The sequence below is a fragment of the Nasonia vitripennis genome, chromosome 5 (assembly GCF_009193385.2).
Source record: "Nasonia vitripennis strain AsymCx chromosome 5, Nvit_psr_1.1, whole genome shotgun sequence".
Classification (NCBI taxonomy): Eukaryota; Metazoa; Arthropoda; class Insecta; order Hymenoptera; family Pteromalidae; genus Nasonia; species Nasonia vitripennis.
The window spans coordinates 9,653,832-9,674,007 of NC_045761.1; the positions used below are offsets into that span (position 1 = coordinate 9,653,832).

A 20,176-nucleotide genomic window follows, 5' to 3' on the forward strand; every position below is an offset into this window, starting at 1 on the left:
TTAACAAATTTTTCATACTAAAGAAACCTACAATACTGTTTTTTGATGGTTTTCCCTCACCACAAACTGTCACACAGTTACCCTCACTGTCTGTCTTTTTTATTTTGTGATTGTAGGTATCAGCAATATAAACCATTTGATCGAATTTATTCCATGCTACTCCTAGCGGATGCTGTAGTTTCGCCGAGTATTTTTTGCCGTCTTGATCGCCGAAACAGTGCAAATTCTAAAATGATATGATGGTTATGCATTCGACTGTCAATGATCTGCAATAGAAAATTATTCATCTTACCGATGGATCATTGTCAGCTCCACAAACAGCAAAAACTTTTCCATCATCAAGGCAAACTCTTCTCACTGTACTACTTTCACTATCAGCAAAGAAAACTGATTTTAATTCCTGAGATACTGCAAGTCCTGAAGGTTGTGCTAAGCTGGCAGCATGTGGATAAGTATTATTCCTGTTGGCTTCTTTTCCATTTCCAACTATGTTACAACACGTTCCTGCTTTGCATTGCCTAAATTATTAAGTAAATAGATATATATTTTCATAGCTATATTTAAAATACAATATTTTGCTTATTACACAAATGTACAGTTCTTACTTATTTTTCCACCATATAGTATCTTCCAAAAATAGAGCCCAAATCTGATGTGAACCAGCAATGGCTATTAAAAGAACTGGCACAGTTTCTCCCTTTTGCTCGTGTTGGTAAATAGCAACATCCCATGGGGATGATAATTCTTGTTCTTTTCCTATCTTGCCTCCAGTGTAATCACGTCCTTGGGATCCAGTCCCAGCAATGCTGATTACCGTTTTTGTTTTTAAATTTATCTAATAATTAAATGAAATATGGTATATAATATGACTTATTGGATAGAACTTAACATCATTTATGATTTGATTCACTTACTTTTCTAATAGCATGATTTTCATTGTCTGCAACAAAGACATCATCCTTAAGTACACAAACACCCTGTGGTGCATTGAATCGGGCTGTTTCAAAATCTCCATCTTTGAAACCAGGAGAATATCCACCAACAACGTGTTCAACTTTGCCATCCTTTCCCATAATTAAAATTCTGTTGTTGCCTGTATCAGAGACAACCAACTTTTCACCAGCATCTGTTTTAAATGAATGAATTTTTCCAGGAAACAGTAAACTGCCTTTATTCATGGGTAAAATATGCTGAGCAAGTTTTAGTGGAATGCTATCATTCGAAATTTGCTTCAAAGACTTAAAATATTTCAAGGCAATTTTTGTGTATAAAAAGAGATCTTCCCTATGTCCTTCTCCTAGCAAGACGAAAAGAGGTTGTCCCTTGGGACCTAAAATTTAATTTTGTTGGTTTTATTTTGTTTTACAATAATACTAATACTTTAATTTTATAGGGTATTAACATACCCAAGACAACCAAGCTTGGCCAGCAAACAATACCAATGTCCCGCCACATAGAGAGCTTAGCATCATTCACAACAGGATGTCCTATGTTATACCTTTGAACTGCGGATAAAATTTTGCTGGAATCTCGTTCATTGGCAAATTTGGCACTATGTACACCGACCTAAACATTATCATCTATTAATACCATCATGATCATAAATGTAAGTAGATGAAAAATATAATTAGTATACTAACAACAACAAGGCCATCTTGAATAGTAAATCTTTTCTCTAGAGCTTCTAGATCTGGTAGGATATGCATGCAATTAATGCAGCAGTATGTGAAGAAATCTAGAACTACAATTTTACCAGCAAGGTGTTTGTACATTGACAAGCTTTCCGAGACATTGAACCACTCTAAACCTATGGATACAAACGATAGATTGTTGACTTTGAATACAGGAAACTTTCCATGAGAATAACAAAAACTAAGATTAGAAAAGCTTATTTATTGAATACTAAACAGTAAGAAAATAATAATAATTTACTAAGTCTAACTAATCAAATTCAAAAGCAAAAGCGCATCATTCATTCGTCCTTCAGAGGTAGATCAAATTCTTCGTGTAAACTAACAACTGTCACTCCTCGCATATTAGCCAGTGCACCTAACACTACTTGTGTTGCATCCTTAATATCGTTATATTCATGAAGCAAATCCATTATTTCTTTCATAGAATCCTGTTGCTCTGAGTTTTCTTTCAAAGCTGACAACTCTGCTTCTAAGTTTTTCTTAGTCTCTAAGAAATCAGCGTACTCTTTTCGCTCTTCTTCCGTTAGAGCTTGGTTATCTTTTTTAGTGGGACTCTCTTTCTGAGATGTCGAAGCACTTTTAAGAGCTTCATCTCGACTACGCTTCTTGCCTCTAGAGCCTGACATCTTTTTGCAATAAACAATGATTACTGACCTACAAATAAAACAATAAGTTAATTTTCAACCGAATGCACACTGCATTACTACTGAGTACTTCCTACACCAGCAAAACAAACGAAAAATCAAATGTATGCAGGTGCATGCACACACCTTTGGCAAAATCGTTGACTTGAACTCCAGAGTCCGCGTAAGCCTTGATGTGCTTCAAGACGATCTCCTCCTTTTCCTTCTCGTCTTTGGAAGAGCGTAGAACAGTGCGAAGCACGACACAGGTTTGCGTGAGATCCTCGACGACGCTCTGGACGTTCATGTTTTTCGATCTTTCCGCGAAACGACGAAGATGTTCGAAGTAGTGATTCGCGAGGTTCGCGCGATCTCCAAAGCCAAAGTGACTCGCCGATGATTTGTGAAAATCGCGTCGCGGCGGCGTTGTCAAGTTTAGATTGACGATGCTCGACCTCACTACTCGTCGCGTAGCCGAATAAAGTAATGACGCGAGGCTCTTCGTAAAAAACGCGCTGCGGAGGCCGACGCACGGCATAATTGTCATTCGCAAGACGTAACCGCCGGCGGTAACATAGTCGGCGGCGCGGCCCGCGCTTCATTCGCGCGTATATAATGCGTATTTATTGTTGTTGAAAAAATTAGGAAGATTTGCACGGGTAGATTTCTACCTTGCCGACTCTCGCTCCGCTGTGTATTTTTGGTTGCGTATATCTATATATGGATTTCAAGTATGTATATAGATATATAGGATATGCGTGAATCAGATTTTTACTAGGCCGCGCGTTAATTGCCATCAGGCGGAGCGAAGCGCGCGACCAGCTGTTGCGTGTCCGCCGCGGTGTATTTTTGGAGCTGGCGTCGGCGCGAAGAGATGGAGGCTGAACTGTCTGGAAGTTGATTCGATTTGGATAATCCTTATTATTAGTGTATATATACGAACAGTGCGGATAAAATTTTGAATTTCTGCAGTGGTGCGCGTGGTTTTTTATTTATTCACGAGAGCAGTTTTTGACAAGCTTTATTTACAAAATTATGTGAGCATTATAGGAGCGAAAGTTACCGGAGTTCTAGTCAAACCTTATTCTTATGTTAGTATATAGATTGTTTTTTATGAGCTACTGTATCAACTTTTGCGCGGTCTGTAGACGATTAATTATTAATCGTCTTCGCAAAGTGTTGGCAAAATAGGTTAGTAAACTTTAAAGTTTGTGCTGATCAATAATTGTGCTAGATATGAGCATTTATTTGTGGTTGCTGATTTCAGCTCTGTCATAAAAACCACATTCCTTGGAAATGACTCATAGAGACGAATATTATTCCTTTTACAGATATTTTTGAGAGTTGAAGTAAGAAAAATTTCCACATTTATTTTCTTCCAATAAGCTGCAAAAATGGAACTGATGAGCAATGGAAACAGATCTGATTATAATGCTGATGACAATGTACCATTAGACATGAGTCAAAGGATAATTTCTATGGAACAGGATAATTATCCTTCACAAACAGTAAGTGCTCTATTCTACTAATGTACAAAGCTATTAAAAAGACTTTTTATACTTAACTTTCAATGACTTTTCAATTGCAGGAAACCAATGTTGTAAATGAATCTCAGAATAATAGTGCAGAGGGAGTTGATTTTGTTTTGGCTTATGTCGATAATGGCAATTCTGTGCAAGCCCAGAAAAGAGAAGCATTTGAGAGAAGTTTATTGGACCAAGGACTGCATTTAGAATACGAGCAAAATCGTCAGCTATGTTTTGTTAAAATTTATGCTTCTGAAGTAATTGTTCTTAACATAAAATCAAATGATTTTCAAGGTCCATTTTGATCTAGCAATAACCTTGAATTTTTTTTTTGTAGGAAGTCTTATGCAGATTCTGTGAAATTATGAAACTTAGAATGCCAATAAAACCACTGCCTGATGAGAATATTGTAGAGGAAACAGACTTGTTCGACGATGCAAAGTCATGGTTTATCAAATTATTTAGTTTCGCACAATTGGATCCTACAAAGTTCCCACCAACAGAGTATAAGTTGGCAGCTGAATATTCTAGAGATAAAGATTATTTGTAAGTATAACACTGATTCTGTTAGGTATGCATGCCATAGATAGTACTAGTAAATAGTTAAACACTTTTTATTTACAATAAACTCCATAAACAAAGATTCGATACCAAGGACAAGAATTTTTTTCCCACCCATATTCGCGTGATGGTTGTTGATTTTATTTTGGAAAGACAATGTGAAGGCATACAACGTTTACTGGCTGCAGGTGTATATTCTGCTGCATATCCATTGCATGATGTAAGCTTTTTGTTTGTTATTACAATAGAGATAGATTGTTGGTTCATTGTTCATTTTTAAATAAGTTTAACAACTTAAAAAACAAACATCAGTTAAATTTCAAAAGAAAGAATTAGTCAAATTTTGTAATGATTATCCATTATTTATTTAGGGTACCATTAAACAAAAAGGAAGTACAAGAGCTTTACTGTACGAAGAATGGGGTGACACAAAGAAATGGGTTAAACTACAACCATTAGACACAATAAGAGAGTATTTTGGAATCAATTTTGCCATGTACTTTGCATGGCTTGGATTTTATACTTACATGCTTATTCCAGCAAGTATAGCTGGTCTTTTATGTTTTTTCTATGGTAAGATCATTTTTTATAATTATGTATGTAAATAAAAATTTCATTGTTCACCTGATTAACGTTTAACTTGATTTATGTTTATAGGACTGATAGGTATGAATTCAAATCAATTGGCTGAAGATGCATGTGGCACTTGGGCTAAAGAAACTATTATGTGTCCGCAATGCGACAAAACCTGTGATTTTTGGAGATTAAGTGAAACTTGTTTATTAACACGTGTAACGTATTTATTTGACAATCCTGCCATGGTTTATTTTGCTGCTTTCATGTCGGTTTGGGCAGTTTTTTATCTTGAGCTGTGGAAGAGAAGAGCAGCAGAATTAAGTTATCGCTGGGGAGTAGTTGGTTGGGATAGAACTGCTGACCATTCGCGACCACAGTATTTACATGCCCTTGCCAATGCAAAACTCTTCAAAGTCAAACAGAAGGTAATATAATCATTATTTTACGATAAACCTGCTTAAGCAGAAAATAATGTTGATTTACTGATATTTTAGCTGAATCCTGTAACAAGAGAGAAAGAGCCACACGTAAGCTTCTGGAAGGTGCGCGTACCAGCGACGTTCTTCAGCTTCTCGGTTGTCTTGCTTTTAACAGCTTTAGCACTTGCGGCTGTTTTCGCGGTGGTTTTATATCGAATGGCAAGCATTACTTCAACATCACTTTTTGGTAGAGAAGTGGATTCTGCTAGTTACAAGACTTTCGCTATACCAGCTATTGCAGCAGGGATTAATTTGGTAAACATAAATGCTTTGTATTTCTAGAATGATACAATTCGTTTTTTTAGTCTCATTGAGTTATACAATTGTTGCTTTTAGGTGTGTATTTTAGTATTGAATTACATTTATGATTGGCTTGCCGTTTATTTGACGGAAATGGAGTTATTAAGAACGCAGGCAGAATTTGATGATAGTTTGACTCTCAAAGTTTACTTATTCCAATTTATCAACTACTATGCTTCGATATTTTATGTTGCCTTTTTGAAAGGAAAATTTGTTGGGTATCCTAAAAAATACAATAAAATACTTGGGTTTAGGTAAGATAAATTACTGATGTCTTTATGAGTAAATATACATCAAATCAAATAATGTATTGATTGAATATTGTCTTAGACAAGAAGAGTGTGCACCAGGCGGATGTTTAATGGAATTGTCCATACAGCTAGTCATTATTATGGTCGGAAAGCAGGCAGTGTACACGGTAATGGAAATGTTTTTGCCGATTTTATATAAATACTGGGCACTATTTCGTATCCACACAGGTCTTAAGCAAAAAGACCCTATAGTTCCTCGTAGTCAATGGATACGAGACTTAAAACTTTTGGATTGGAGTAAGTTAATTCATACTTATAAAAAAGGCATTGAATTGGTCTCTATGTGTAATTTTAATTTTTTTATTTTAAGGTGCTAGAGGATTGTATGATGAGTATTTAGAAATGGTGATACAGTTTGGATTTATAACGTTGTTTGTTGTGGCCTTCCCGTTAGCACCATTTTTTGCCTTGGCGAATAATATATTCGAAATGCGTTTGGATGCTACAAAATTTTTAAGACATTATCGTAGGCCAGTACCACGACGGGCTCGTGACATTGGAATTTGGGGACGAATTCTAGACGCGTTGGCTCGTATTTCCGTCACAACGAACGTAAGTAAAGTAGAAAATTATTAACATTGTATTCGTAGTGATAAAGATGTTAAATCAATGTAATTAAATAGTTTGTACCCCGTAGTTAATAACATAGTTCTTCTGTACTTATTTTCAGGGGTTCATCATCGCATTTTCCTCAACATATATACCTCGCTTAGTGTACATGACCGTAGTTAGTCCTGATAGAACAGATATTGGTTTTTTAAATCATAGTCTTGCGCTTTTTGATACAAAAGATTTTGCTAATGGTACAGCACCTTTATTTAGTTCCTTTGAAAATGTAACTACATGCCGCTACGCGGAGTATAGGAATCCTCCTGATCATTTTGAATTGCCTTACAAAAGACCATCGATATACTGGCATATTCTCGCTGCTAGATTAGCTTTCGTCGTAGTTTTTCAGGTAATAAAATTAATTTTGTTTTTTTAAAGAGTGTAAAATATATTTTGCCTATTTTTTCAGTGTTATTGATGTTTTATACTTTTGAAAAATATTTCAGAATGCTGTAGGATTGTTTACAATGGCTGTGCAGTGGTGTCTGTCGGATAAACCGCGAAAGCTAAGGGACCAAATTAAAAGAGAAACTTTCCTAACAGAAGAACTGATAATCAAGAGTGAAGCTGAAAGGGCTAAAAGTAAATTAACTGATGATCAGCTCTTAAGTACTGGAAGTCTTAGAAAAAGAAACACTCACTCTTCGGAATTTTCTGAGGATTTATAGTATTTCATAATACAGAAGTGCCTTTCAGATAAATTATGAAAGTTTTGACTGCCTCAACTCTTCATATTGGTTTAAGATAATCTCATTTACTGTTTAACAGTATCTAAATGTTATGCAGACTTTATTTCTGCTTTTTGGAACTTTGACATTATAGATCAATCAATAGTATTTATTATTGTTAAAGAGCAGTTTTACAACTCTTTAAATGTTTTTAAATTTCTCGTACCTGATTAAATTGGAAATTGTAGTTTATTTACAATATTGATCTGAAATTTTTATTATAGTTATTTGAACAAATATCATACTTAGTCATTCGAGATTTATACATATTTTCTATTTATTACTGTCATTGATCATTAAATGAATAAATTTTTAATTCATTTTATGTATTAATACAATATTTAATGATATACAAAATAAATTTGTAATTAAAAATATATTTTTACTTCTTCGTTTTAATGATAATGATTTATTCTAAGCCGGATTTAGTTTTTGTTCCGAAGATAACATTTTTTCATAAAGTAGACCTAGTTTTATTTCAATGTGTGTCTTAAGGTTACTTACAATTTTGTTTTGATTACAAAATGTGTATTTAAAAAAGTAGAAATGTTATTAAAATTTACCATAATATTCTCGCACGGATGAATACCAGTGAACGGAAGACTGAACCATTCGCAAATGTAAGAAAATCACCGTAGACAAAGCGAGAAACCGTCACACCTGTGTTTAAAAGTTGGACACGCTATTACAGATGTTGTGTATTTTGCGGATATAGTAGGTTATTTGTTCTTTCTAATTTTCTGTGAACCTATCAGGCAATAGGTCTGTATTTGATTCGACGAACCTTGTGCGCACAGCCGACAAACTTTTTCGCTTTCCGCAATTAATTTCGTAGAATTTTCATAGCTGTTCTCGCCATCGATACGACGGCGTCAGCATTAATTTTCCAAATTGGCATCTGCACATTGTACTGTGTACTTTAGCAAAGAAGATCAAAGACGACACCGATACTAAAATATGTATCCCCTTGTTACGCTGAATCCGTAATATGCGTGGGTGATATGAAAGTCCGGGAAATGCAAGTAATATGTATGTGTATCACTTGTAAATCACAAAGACAGCGACAGATCTGACGACTAATTATAACTAATACTTAGTATCCACTGTATAGAGCGCGTCGTAGCTGTTTTTTTATCTAGTAAGTACCTCGATATGAAGTAGCGAAGGCGGCCGAGTCGTGAAATGCAAATTGAGTCCAGTGAAAATTAAAAAAAAATTACTGACCATACATGTTACATTACGTACCTTTGAAATTGTAATACTTGTAACGATTCGCAAGAACCAAACTCAATTGAAATATTAAAAATAAAATATAGAAGCATTGAAGAATGACGACTGCGGTTGAAGAATACGACAATCTGGCTTTGCCGATGATAATCTCCGGTCAAGCTTGCGGTAGCTGGCCAATGCGCGCCGAGCTCGAAGGCGAGCGCAGTCTGCGCGTCCTGCTTCACCGTCTGCATCGTTTCCTGGCCATCCTCTTTCTGTACCTGATCTCAGCGGGCGTCACGGTTGAGGTCATTGTCTTCTTCGGCGACGACATGAACGAGACCATCGAGAGCGCATTAGTCAGCTCGGCATTCTACATGACGTTCGCGCGAGTGTTGACCTTCGCCAGATACCAGCCGCAGATGCTCTACGTCGTCTAGACTATGAGAGAGGATTGGCTCCGCTCGACCAGCGAGGAAAGAGCCATTCTGAGGAAGAAGTGTCTGCTTGCCTTCAAGCTCACCAAATTCTTCGCGCTCAGTGTCGTCACCACCGGCATTTCCTTCGTCATCATACCGCTGCTCGAGGTTTGGGTTTATACAGATAATTATTAAAGCATACTGAAAAAGCTCAGGTGAGCTTTTTAAATACTTATATAATATTTATGATTGGATTGCAGCTGAGATTTAAGGAGGACGCGAAGAAAGTGCTACCCTACCGCGGCTACTTCTTCTACAACTACACGCAGCCTGGGGTGTACGGGTACACGTACTTGGCGAACTCGATGGTGGGTGCGCTGGGATGTATGTCGATCGCCTACGGAACAAGCTTTAGTCTTATCTCGACAATCCATGGAGCTGCCAAGTTTGCTATTGTTAAGAGAGATTTCGAGAAGATCGATCGGACCACCTGGACTGATCACAAGATCGTCGGAAATTGCGTTCGCCGACACCAGGAATGTATCAGGTATAGACTGCGCAGAGAAGGACGATTATTTATTGCCTTCAGCGATGCACGAACGTTCATAAATGAAGATTTTTGTATGAACAGATTTGCGGAAACGGTCGAGGACATCATTAACATATTGGCGCTGGCCCATTTTGTGATAAGCACTGGTCTCATGTGCTTCGGGGGATTTCAACTTACTACGGTACAATATACTACAACTGAAAATAAATCAAGATTTAGCATTTTATAAATAAACTGACGTTGAATTATCGACAGATGCTGGAGGACAGAGCGCGTTTGACCAAATATACCTCATTCCTTAACACCGCAGTGACAGAGCTCTTCATATTCAGCTTCAGCGGTCAGTCGTTAAAGTCCGAGGTAAATGATTTAGTCTGCTTTTTTGCAAAAGGTATTAATAATTTGTAGAGTGGAGGAATTCTTGTTTAAAACTTATATGATTAGTAAAGTTAAACCGTCGTAATTTCGTGAATTATTGTTTTATTCAAATTATTAAGTTTGCGCAATAAGAAAGCTGCGTATACACTATTTAACTGTATGCAAAATTTTCACACAAATATACCAATTGCGATGAAGAGCGAAGACGTCGCAGAGTTTGCTTACACCAGTAACTGGATCGGCAGTGTGTTAAGTACGAATCTGAGAATGATTATACTGAGATCCAGAAAACCATGTACCATTACAGCTGGAAAATTTTATGACATGTCTCTCGAGTCGTTTTTGAAGGTATAAAAATTATCCATTTTCCTATACTATTTGCTTCGGATTAGATCTTTTATTTTTCATTTACAGGTGATGAGCTCATCTTTCTCTTACTTTACGGTGCTTTTGGCTATGAGAGAGGAAGATTAAAAGTCGTAATTCACGAGACAAAGGCGTATTAAAAATGATATATTACCAATAGCTGTTAACTGTGTACTTTTGTTGAGGATAAGAAAAAATGATACATTTCAAGAATAGAAATCGATAGAAATGCCTCGGCTTGTTGTGCTCTAAAAAATTTAATATTCTGTTTGGATTATATTTTAGCAGAGTTGATAACAAAACCAATAAAATATCGTTTTGCGAAAAGCGCTTTTGAAGAACATACTAGTTTTTAAAGAAAAGTTCATATCCTGGGGAGATAGTCTAAGAAGCTAATTTTTTTATTTTATAATAATTATTGCACAATTATATAACCTATTCAGTACGTACATTATAATGTATTGGCTGCTGGTTGCATTATTAAACTTTTATAAGTAGAAAACACTATTTAATACACAGATTTCATTTCATTAATCAAAACTGCGTTGTACTGAGTTGTGAGGAAAGCCAATCTTTCAGTTAATGATGAAGAGTCGTCGCGTTGTTTTTGTTCCTCAATCGTTCGCTTCAGTGACTCATTGTCAAACATTACTCTTCCTAATTTGTCTTCTAAAATGCTTATTGAACGATAAATTTCATTCTTTTCTATATCTGCTTTCAGTTTACTATGGTCCCTTTTAATAGCCTCTAATCTTTGAGTTCTCTTCTCAGGTTCCGTAAATTCATCGTTTTTGACCTTGTCAGACACCCCATAGATTTCTGAATTTCCAGCTATTTCAACTTCCGGGTTTTCCTTGTTTTTGTTTATTTCACTTATGATCTTCAATTCAAGAGACTCTAGTTTACTTAAAAATTGACGTGACTTTTTATTATCCTGTCTCAATTCTTCAAGGCTCTTGGCATTGTGGTTCTCAAAATTTTGATGCATCAGTGTTTTCAAAAGTTCCACTTCATCAGAATCCAGTATATTACTGTCGAGAGTCGCATCAATGTTGCTTGATATAACTTCAAGATGTTCTAAGATTTGCTCCTCTAGATAGTTTAATTTTTCAAGCTCATCTGCCTTGTTCTTTTCCATGGTTGACTTGAAAATATCCATGATTTCCTCCTTTTTATTATTCTCGCCGTTATTGCTTTCTAAGTCTGTTTCCGAGTCTGCCTTTTGCTTTTCTTGCTTCTCCGATAACGCGGCCTTTAAACCATCTTGTTTTATTTTCTTTAATAACCGATCTTTTTCTTCTGCGGATGTCAAACTATCGTCCGCAATCCTATTACGCTTTTGTTCAGACTCGAAAATTTTAACATATAAATTGTATGCTTCCTGTTTGACCTGTAAAATAAATAAGCAACGGTTGTATTGAATTTACTATGCTAGCATATATTTTAGGGGATCTCAAAGCCAATTAATTGTAATTTATTTATTATTTATCAAATTTCAAATCGACTATGAGATCCCCTCAACAGATGAGTATTTTTACACCTACTGGGGAAATTTTTTCTTTTGGTTTTTTTCTTTCAGGAACAGGAGGAGGGGTAATACTTCTGTGTGCTTCTTCTGCATTACTCAATTCTTTTAACTGCTTCACTGCTGTATCTACATCATCTTTATCGGAGGCAGATGTCAGTTTATCCAAAAACATGTTGTACTCAGCCAACTGAGCTTGCAATTCGACCATCTGAGCAGCAAACTCTCCAGATTTCTGGTCGTGCTGTGGGTTCTCATCTGCTTTCTCCATATTGTGCCTTTCGATATATTGATTCAAAATCACGATCTCGTGCTTTACTTCTTGAATTTTAAATTTCAGTATCTGCTCATGATATTTTTTATCTTGAATTTGCCTGCTTACCAATTTGATCCATTAGCTTCATAAGTAAATATATAAACAAGCGATTGTTTCACATTAAATTTTACTATTAATATAATATACCTGACTGCTCTAGGATCACCCCTGGACGAACTAGGTCGAAGACCTGCCAAACCTTGTTGTGTAAGCGGACGATCCTGCATCACGCCAATGGAAGGAGGAAAGTTTCTGGGAAGACCCGAATTCATTCTAGACAAATTAATACTACTCATGGTATTAAGTCGAGGAGCAGCGGTTGGTACTCTACTGGCCATGCCATTAGCAGATGGTGGACGAGAAGCTGTGTTTTTTCCACTAGTCGGAGGTCTGGAGATTCCAAATTCTGTGATGTCATTTTTTATGCCCCTGCGAGAGGTCGGACGTTCCATTTTACTATAAGACCTCGATGCCCCAGAGGACGGCCTAGTGGATGATGCCGATTGCCTCTCAATTGGCTCTGGTTCTCTCCTCCATCGGGTAATCGGTCTCTCACTAGATCTGCTGACACTTGGTCTATCTGCATCCATTGTTTATGTTCCAACAAGGGTGACTACTTGTTAATACACCCCACAGTATCTATCAAACACTGTTGTGTACATTGTGTAACCATGGAAACTCAAACTGTAAGTTGAGGATAATAAGAGATTAGCAACAATACTTATAATCTAAGAAGGGAAAGATAAAAAACAAAGGCGCAGATAAAATGAAGAAAAAAATTATTAATAATATGCTCTTATTTTAAAAATCTATTCAATGAGAGCAAATAATATTTTCTCGTCCGAATTCCATGGAAACACAACAGCAATATATCAATATCGCATGAGGCGCATACATTTTTTTTATTATAGTATTATGGATTTCTGTTAAAATTTTTTAATGCATTTTGGATAATACAACTTAACTTTTGCGCTTCACGCTGTTTTATTTTTTTTATTTCATATCTTTAAATCTTAATAATATTATTGATAAAGATTCCAATTTAATTTTTTAATAAAAAAAAAAATTGCAGGAAATTATTAAAGTAAGTTTTCTTTTGTGTGAGTTATCGCGCAAGTATAAATAACGCAAAAGCTTGTTGAAAAATTTTCTTATATATGCGTATGTCTTAATATAATTAAGAGATACAACTGAATAGTCATTGACTTCTTGGGGCAAATTAACGTTATACATTGTTCGAATTTAAAAAATATATGAACTTGAATTTAATAAGTATTACTGACAATGACAAATTTTTGCAATCTAAGGATAAGAATTAATAGTCGCGCAAGTCCCGACGTGCCCGCGCTGCACACTGTAAAAAATGATTTTTTAAAATCACTAAAATGTAGTAAAATTACACGAGGTTCCAACCCTTCGTATAGCAATTTTACTACGATCAGCTACGTAGAATTAAAAAATCTAGCAATTTTACTATCCTTGTTGTAAAATTGCTTCGCCCAGCGTAGGTCGGATTATAGTTTACTACTCTTAGCGTAGTAATTTTACAGGGGTCAGATTCTCGCGTTCAGTGTGAAAATACTACCGTCGTTGTAAAATTACAGCGCGCAAAATAGTAAAATTACTATATACCGTTGTAAATTTACTGTAGGACTGTTTGGTTTACTACTGGATTAGTAATATTACGAAAAAATGTTTTACAGTGCAGTCCGCGCCCCATCGCTATAATGTATGCATCAGAAGCTATATACCTATAGATATAACGTATTAGGTATATATGCAATTATGACGGTTATGCAGTGTTTGTATGTCTCACCGCTGCCGGCTAATACGCCGGACTTATTGTTAGTTCTGTTCTTTTAAGTAAATTAGATTGTAAAGCTGTAGAATTTTCAAAAACTCAAGTAGAAATGTCTAGAGTAAGCATTAACATTTTCTTCGTCCTTGTTAAACATTTTTTTGTTTGGTAAATGAAAAAGTTGTTTACGTTTTAGGTTAGGATTCGATATAGGTACTCTACGTCATACTGCGTCATAAGTAAGTCAACCGCAATTTTGAATTTTTAACACTTATATTGCGTTTATTACAGTGAGCATTGTAATACAGTTCAAAATATAGATATATAATGAGCACCGAAACTGTATTCGAGTCAGGTTTACAGCTTATTACAAGGCTTATTGATAGAAGATCAGTTGAAGACTTAGACAATGATTTATTTTTTAACAAACTTCAAAACAGTGATGTGATTGAGATAAAAGGCACAATTACCAGTGGGATGAGATGTCTCCTGACAAAACTCATTGCAAAATTTATTTTGCCATCAAAGTATGATGGTCTGGATGTAGATGTACTTTTCATCAATACAGAAAATCAATTCCAGATATCCCATCTCTTTAATTTCTTACAGCAAGAAATTAGTAACATTCAAGGCCCAATAAATGTTGATCAGTTAGTAAGAGAAATTTTGAATAGTTTGAAAATTATCAACTGTTACACTCATAATCAGCTCCTCTTAACTTTGCATTCATTAGACAATTTGCTATTGCAAAATAAAAAAGTTGGAGTTATTGTCATAGACAGTATTAGTACATATTATTGGCAACAGAAAAATGATTTGTCATACAATTCATTTATCATGAAAATCCTGAATAATATCAGGAAGGTTACAATAGATTTCAAAGTTTTGACGATTTATACAAAACAATTTAACTTTGAGTCAAAAAAATTAAGTACAGAGCAGCATGAAGGAAAAAAAATTGTGCGTTACGAAATAAATATGTACAAAAATGAAAATACTAATGAATTTATTTGTGATGTAAAATCAGGAGCTGATAAAAAACAGCTTTCTTATAGAATTAGTGAGACTGGCCTTCAATGGATCAAATAAAAAAATAAAATTACTGTTTAAAATAAATTCATATAGTATTTATATTTGTTAACAAAATTTTATCAACCACTTCCAAAGGGTTTAGTAGCCTTGTTCCACCCAAAGTTATTTTTGGGCATTTAGGTCCTTTTTTACTTTTTATTTCCTCTACAATCTTTACTTCATCTGCCGTGATCCCTCCAAGAACGTAGATTATGATCCAAGCATTATCAGAGGGGTGATTGCTAGTTTTGCCTTTTGTTAAATAGCTGAAATAACATTTCAAATTAACATGTAGATTATTTCGGGTTAGATTACTTAAAATATTGAAGTATTGATAAAACCTACTTGAATCCTGACGATAATAGTGAAGAACTTTTTTTCGTTAAGTCAGGAATATCAGGCCTTTTTTCATCTAATAAATCTGTAACAAGTTGCTCCAAAAGTCCAGTGTGTTTAGCCATTTCTCGTGAATTAGGTTTGCTCATCACTTGCCTGTTGCATACCATTCAATAAATTTCATTAAACATGTCCTAATACAATAAAAGCAGCAGAGGAATCTAACTCACCTATAATTTTCAAATGGCTTTCTTTGCGTCAAAACCTTGTGCAAGATTTTCATAATTTGATCTGTTATTTTGATTGAAGCCTCTCTTGTAGCTTGATCATCAGTTACACCTATATATAATTAACAAGATAATAATAATATTTATAAAGAACATTTTTGTTTTTTATTTTGATGAAATCAATAAGCTACCTAAAAGTAATAAAGTTTGATAGTATGCAGAAATTTCGCTTGTCAAATCTGATTCATTGCATTTTTTTATATCTTCATATATTGCACTGCTCAAAGCTTCTTTCAACCCATTTTCCTGTTGTTCAGAAAATTTTATATCTGGACCAGCCATTGCATATAGATAAATTAACAATACCAACAAATTTTCCATTTCTAATCCTCTGGATGCTCTAGTTTTCACAATATTGCTCAGCTGCAAGCAATAATCAAAAAATTAAATTAAAACATGCACAAGTATTTTATTAATACAACTATGGATGCTTACTTGTGATAATATACTTGAAGAGTCTCCACTGACAGCCAAATTTTGCAAAATTAATTTTTCTAAACTTATTACAAATTCAATTTGAGCAGTTTTATTTGACTTTAAAGCTTGGACCACTGCAGCTATCAACTAACAATTCCAAAAAAAAATGTTTAAATCATTATTTTTACTCGTTTATTGACTGAGGTATGATGTTATTTTAAACACGACTTTACCTGAAGATTTTTACTATTTTTACATAATGTATCTATGCTTTCAGCATCTCGAAATTTTTGTATGCCTTTTTCTAAACTATGAGCAGATATCCTAGTCGAGATTTTGCTAGTTTTTGGGCTTTCTTTGTTAGTAGACATGTCAACCAACATCTTATTCAATGTTAATAAAACATCTTTTTGCTTCTTATTGAATAATATATCCATTAAATCTTCTTTAGTAGTAGCTAAGCACCCTGGGACCATGAAGGAAGATGAACATTCCTGGTGACAGAGAATTTTTAGTAATGTACTGAATTTATACCTGATACACATTGATAAGATAATGGCAACATTATTACCTCGCCTTTAAGACTCAGTGAATGCATGAGAACAGACACATCATTAAAATGATGTGGCAAATGTGGCAAGGTACACAAGATTCTACCCATTATTGATTCGGAATTATGACTAGTGGCTGTAGATAAATCAAGTAGTCTATCAACCAGTATCAAAGATATTTTCCTTTGGTCTGTTACACGCTTGAAATTAAATACAAAATTAAAATTTGGATTTCAATTAGTTAAGAAAAATTGTAAATCATATTTACTTTTCTTCTGTTTTGTGCGGCGGCCAAATTTTCCAGTTTATCCGCTACATAATTGCTAAGCTTTCCTAAAGAATATATGTCTTCTTGCACATCATAGTGGGAAAGTAAACTATGGAACGAACTTATTAAAAAATCTACATCGGCTTCCCAGTCTTGTGCAACTATCTCATCCGTAGAAGGCATTAAGTTTCCAAAAGGTGGTGTTACAAATATATCTTCTTTTAAACATGCAATAAAAATTGGTTTAAACATCATTGTAACTTGGGAATTCTGAAATTGTTTCAAAGAAATCTAATTAGCAGTGGACATTACAGTATAATGAAGAAAAGATTTTACAGTTTCAATTACCTCTGTAACAGTCTTATCACTCATCCAATGTAATATGTCTCCCTTTAAAGTATCGTAGCTACTTTCCTTCAACATATCATCTGGTAGAGTTGATGTATAATGTAGAACCTTTTTGTGAGCAGTGCATATAACAATACAGTTTTCAAAATCATTTTTCTCTATGATAACTTTCAATGTGCGTTGGTAGAATAATGAATCTGTTGATGTAGAAATAATCACAGCCTGCTTAGCTCCTTTAGCTTTTAGATTCTAGATTGATCAGATTAATGTTAGAAATTTTATATAAACATGGATTCTTTAAATCTATTGTACTGAACGTATACTTACATTAAAATTATATAAAGCTAATTCGTGAACAGATAGAGCCCCGGCATCTTTTAAAGTTACGTAGGCACTGTCACCAGTATACCAATGAAGGCACTCCGCTGCAGCATGATCAATGTAAATTGCTGCTCCATTTACCATTGAGAGAACTTCTTTCCAACAAATTCCAGCAAACTCTTGGATTTGGCCAAACATTTTGACAGCAATTAAATTGTATTGGTTTGTATGACTTTTCAAAAAGTTAATTATTCTTGCACTGCAAGCTTCTTGTTGGGATATTTATGTTTCTTTGGTAAAAAACATTTAATTATAATGTTCTCTGTACAGGAGAATTTTTATCAACACATAGTACGCAACGTTTTAACAAAGTACTGGGTGCAGTGTTTGGGCTGTTGACAGGTTAGCTTGGGAACAGCTGTGAAGCTATAGTAAATAAAGTAGTATAGTAATAGTACCAATATGCTATGCGGGTGAATGAATGAGCATAGGTGGCAAGAGACTCCGTCGGTAATACAGGCCTAGAAACTTTTACAGATTTTAAACTACCGGTAGTTGTTAGTTAAAGTATATGTATAGGCCTCGAATAATAGACCTATTTACTTTCCATTTCGTTATCAATAATATATCTAAGTATTAGTCGTACAATATTAAAATATTAAAATCAGGGGGAGGGGGAATAAAAAGAGATTATATACGCAGATTTGCAAATATATTTCTTCACATCGATTGATCACAACATATAGATATAATAAAATATTTCTTGTAAAATAAAAGCAATGGTACAGCATGAACATTAAAATGTAAATCGTACAATAATAATACACATTAAATGATCACAAAAGCCATCATCGTGACTTCAAACATTCATAACTGTATATAATACCAAACATGATTGATATAGCATCTATACACAAATAGTGATACATAATAAAAGTGAAATTGAAAATATACTACTAGAGAATACTTGAATCATTTGTGCTTTTCGTGGATATAATAATACTATAAAGCTTATTTTATATAAAATAATAAAAATACTCGGTGGTAACGATTTTCAGAGGTAGCTGAACGTTACGGTAAAAATGAGGTATTATCGTTGACTCCTCTTCAGCTATATACGCAGAACGCAACTAATAATTTTTTTGGTTTTCTTCTGTTTCTTCAGAGCGTTCGCCCGTCTGTTTCGTAAGGTTGACTTCAATGAACCCTGAAAACAAATGTTTTGGTTATTCCAAATATTTATAAATATGAGTATAGGTATCGATAAAAGTCTATTTTCGCTCAACCTCTATTTCAGAACAAAAAGAACTTTCCAATTAATCGCAATGCTAATGGTATATATTTTAAAAATAAAAACCGAGCTTTAAATCTCCGTTCAAAATTTACGTTACTCCAAATTAGCCGAGTCACGAGGATTGATTAAAAGCGTCGTTTATACGTCAGAAAATCGTTAATTAAAATCTCTACAAAGGGCAAGCCTAACGAGCAAAGATTTACAGCTCCAACTACACTTTTCGCAACTTCCAAACAGTAATAAAGATTCACTTAAAAAAAAAATCAACAGCTACGCGCTTCTTCGTCTCCAGAAGCTTTTGTGCAATGCACTAACTCTATATATTTATATAACTTTTTTGACTAACCATCAGAATTGGTATCCTCGCTGGCGACGACGCTCTCGAAATCGACGATGTCCGCCTCGTTGATGCGCTGCGCGTCAACACTCTGGCCCATGGCTTGTCTGACTTTGGTGATGGCCGATAGCACAGCGTTCTTCAGATTGTGAGTCGTCTTCAGGAGGACTGGCTCGTTCTCGCGGGGCATCATCTCCGGGTAGAAGGTCTTCTTCACGAACTTGCTCGTCTTCAAATTGTTCAGCTTGGACTTGCATTGCAAAACTTCGATCGAGAAAGCCATCGTGTTGACGCTTCGAATTTTCGGAGAGATGTGTCCGGCTCGGTGACTGATGGTAGAGTAAACACACGGTGTTCTGTGTGGCCGGACTAGAGTATGAGTTTATTGCTTAGGTAGGAAAATTTGTGTGGACTTGCGGCGAATGCTCGAATTCGAGAGCTCGGGGAAAAGAGCGGGCGATCGGTACATAGTGGTGGGGACGCTGCTTTATCGTACTGGGGATTTTCGGATGGGAAAAGAGGGTGTGTATGTGCTCGGTATATTGGTGCAATTTGCGCACAGGTATAAGTCCGAGCTCGAAGCTTCGGGCGATGAGTCTGCCGATTTCGTAGGCGAACGTTTCCCTCGGTTCTTGTTTTGGAGTGCGTCAATGTTGTTACTTTAAATATGCATGCTGCGCTGCGCTCGTCATCAGCGGCAGTGTTTGATTGTATTGGTGCTGCGTTGATGAGTGAGTCAGTGCGAGCAAACAAAAATAAAGTATGGGGATGATGTTGTTGCTCCAAAAAAAGAAAAGCTCGCCTAATTTAAAATTTTTATTTTCAAAGCTGATAATATAATTCACGGATGTGAATTAATCAAGGTCCTTACAAACTTGCTGTTATTGATGATGCGCAGTTCTAAAATCACTCCTATATCAGTCGCATTGTCTTATTATACCGCATAATTGCAGCGTCGGCATTCTTTATTTCTATAGA

General features: G+C 35.2%; 5 protein-coding genes and 1 pseudogene across 12 annotated transcripts in view; 3 read left to right on the forward strand and 3 right to left on the reverse strand.

The window, feature by feature from the left end:
• Positions 1–2,957, reverse strand: part of LOC100124065 (NHL repeat-containing protein 2) — a 4,401-nt gene extending 1,444 nt beyond the window's left edge. The window contains exons 1-7 of the mRNA XM_001607847.6: positions 2,465–2,957; positions 1,641–1,807; positions 1,407–1,566; positions 915–1,330; positions 606–835; positions 293–518; positions 32–226 (exon numbers count right to left, since the gene is read on the reverse strand). Coding sequence (XP_001607897.2) covers positions 32–226; positions 293–518; positions 606–835; positions 915–1,330; positions 1,407–1,566; positions 1,641–1,807; positions 2,465–2,864 — 1,794 coding nt within the window. The 5' untranslated portion in view covers positions 2,865–2,957. The remainder of the gene's footprint in view (positions 1–31; positions 227–292; positions 519–605; positions 836–914; positions 1,331–1,406; positions 1,567–1,640; positions 1,808–2,464) is intronic.
• Positions 117–7,784, forward strand: LOC100124067 (anoctamin-5). Of its 4 annotated transcripts, XM_031932010.2 has the most exons (15): positions 117–1,315; positions 1,394–1,606; positions 1,680–1,909; positions 3,649–3,825; positions 3,906–4,100; positions 4,181–4,389; positions 4,486–4,624; positions 4,776–4,977; positions 5,062–5,405; positions 5,475–5,714; positions 5,796–6,013; positions 6,090–6,307; positions 6,381–6,622; positions 6,741–7,028; positions 7,126–7,776. In XM_031932010.2, exons 4-15 carry the CDS (start codon positions 3,712–3,714, stop codon positions 7,345–7,347), a joined length of 2,631 nt encoding a protein of 876 aa, XP_031787870.1. In that variant the 5' UTR covers positions 117–1,315; positions 1,394–1,606; positions 1,680–1,909; positions 3,649–3,711; the 3' UTR covers positions 7,348–7,776. The 4 variants fall into 4 exon arrangements, with proteins under 4 accessions (XP_031787870.1, XP_008215745.1, XP_008215747.1 ...); XM_008217523.4 differs by lacking the exons at positions 117–1,315; positions 1,394–1,606; positions 1,680–1,909 and adding an exon at positions 3,080–3,508 and having other exon boundaries at positions 7,126–7,784; XM_008217525.4 differs by lacking the exons at positions 117–1,315; positions 1,394–1,606; positions 1,680–1,909 and adding an exon at positions 3,080–3,508 and having other exon boundaries at positions 3,585–3,825.
• Or297PSE (odorant receptor 297 pseudogene) lies at positions 8,736–10,437 on the forward strand (annotated as a pseudogene).
• Positions 10,046–12,836, reverse strand: LOC103317833 (intraflagellar transport protein 74 homolog). 4 transcript variants are annotated; one of them, XR_004227909.1, is made up of 5 exons: positions 12,318–12,836; positions 11,874–12,228; positions 10,780–11,719; positions 10,484–10,577; positions 10,046–10,417 (listed from the first exon to the last, which is right to left on the reverse strand). XR_004227909.1 is itself a non-coding variant. In XM_008217521.3 (3 exons), the coding sequence occupies exons 1-3, from the start codon at positions 12,758–12,760 to the stop codon at positions 10,838–10,840; spliced, it is 1,680 nt and encodes a 559-aa protein (XP_008215743.1). In that variant the 5' UTR covers positions 12,761–12,836; the 3' UTR covers positions 10,046–10,837. The 4 variants fall into 4 exon arrangements, 1 of the variants encoding a protein (XP_008215743.1); XR_001728807.2 differs by having other exon boundaries at positions 10,046–10,577; XR_004227908.1 differs by having other exon boundaries at positions 10,484–11,719.
• A 1,047-nt stretch (positions 12,837–13,883) lies between these two features.
• Xrcc2 (X-ray repair cross complementing protein 2) lies at positions 13,884–15,099 on the forward strand. 2 transcript variants are annotated; one of them, XM_008216840.4, is made up of 3 exons: positions 13,884–14,089; positions 14,165–14,207; positions 14,277–15,099. In XM_008216840.4, the coding sequence occupies exon 3, from the start codon at positions 14,296–14,298 to the stop codon at positions 15,055–15,057; it is 762 nt and encodes a 253-aa protein (XP_008215062.1). In that variant the 5' UTR covers positions 13,884–14,089; positions 14,165–14,207; positions 14,277–14,295; the 3' UTR covers positions 15,058–15,099. The 2 variants fall into 2 exon arrangements, with proteins under 2 accessions (XP_008215062.1, NP_001152815.1); NM_001159343.1 differs by lacking the exons at positions 13,884–14,089; positions 14,165–14,207 and having other exon boundaries at positions 14,296–15,057.
• A 3,163-nt stretch (positions 15,100–18,262) lies between these two features.
• LOC100678937 lies at positions 18,263–19,582 on the reverse strand. The gene is made up of 2 exons (XM_003424510.4): positions 19,208–19,582; positions 18,263–18,774 (listed from the first exon to the last, which is right to left on the reverse strand). Exons 1-2 carry the CDS (start codon positions 19,479–19,481, stop codon positions 18,698–18,700), a joined length of 351 nt encoding a protein of 116 aa, XP_003424558.1. The 5' UTR covers positions 19,482–19,582; the 3' UTR covers positions 18,263–18,697.
• Between the last annotated feature and the right edge of the window lie 594 nt (positions 19,583–20,176).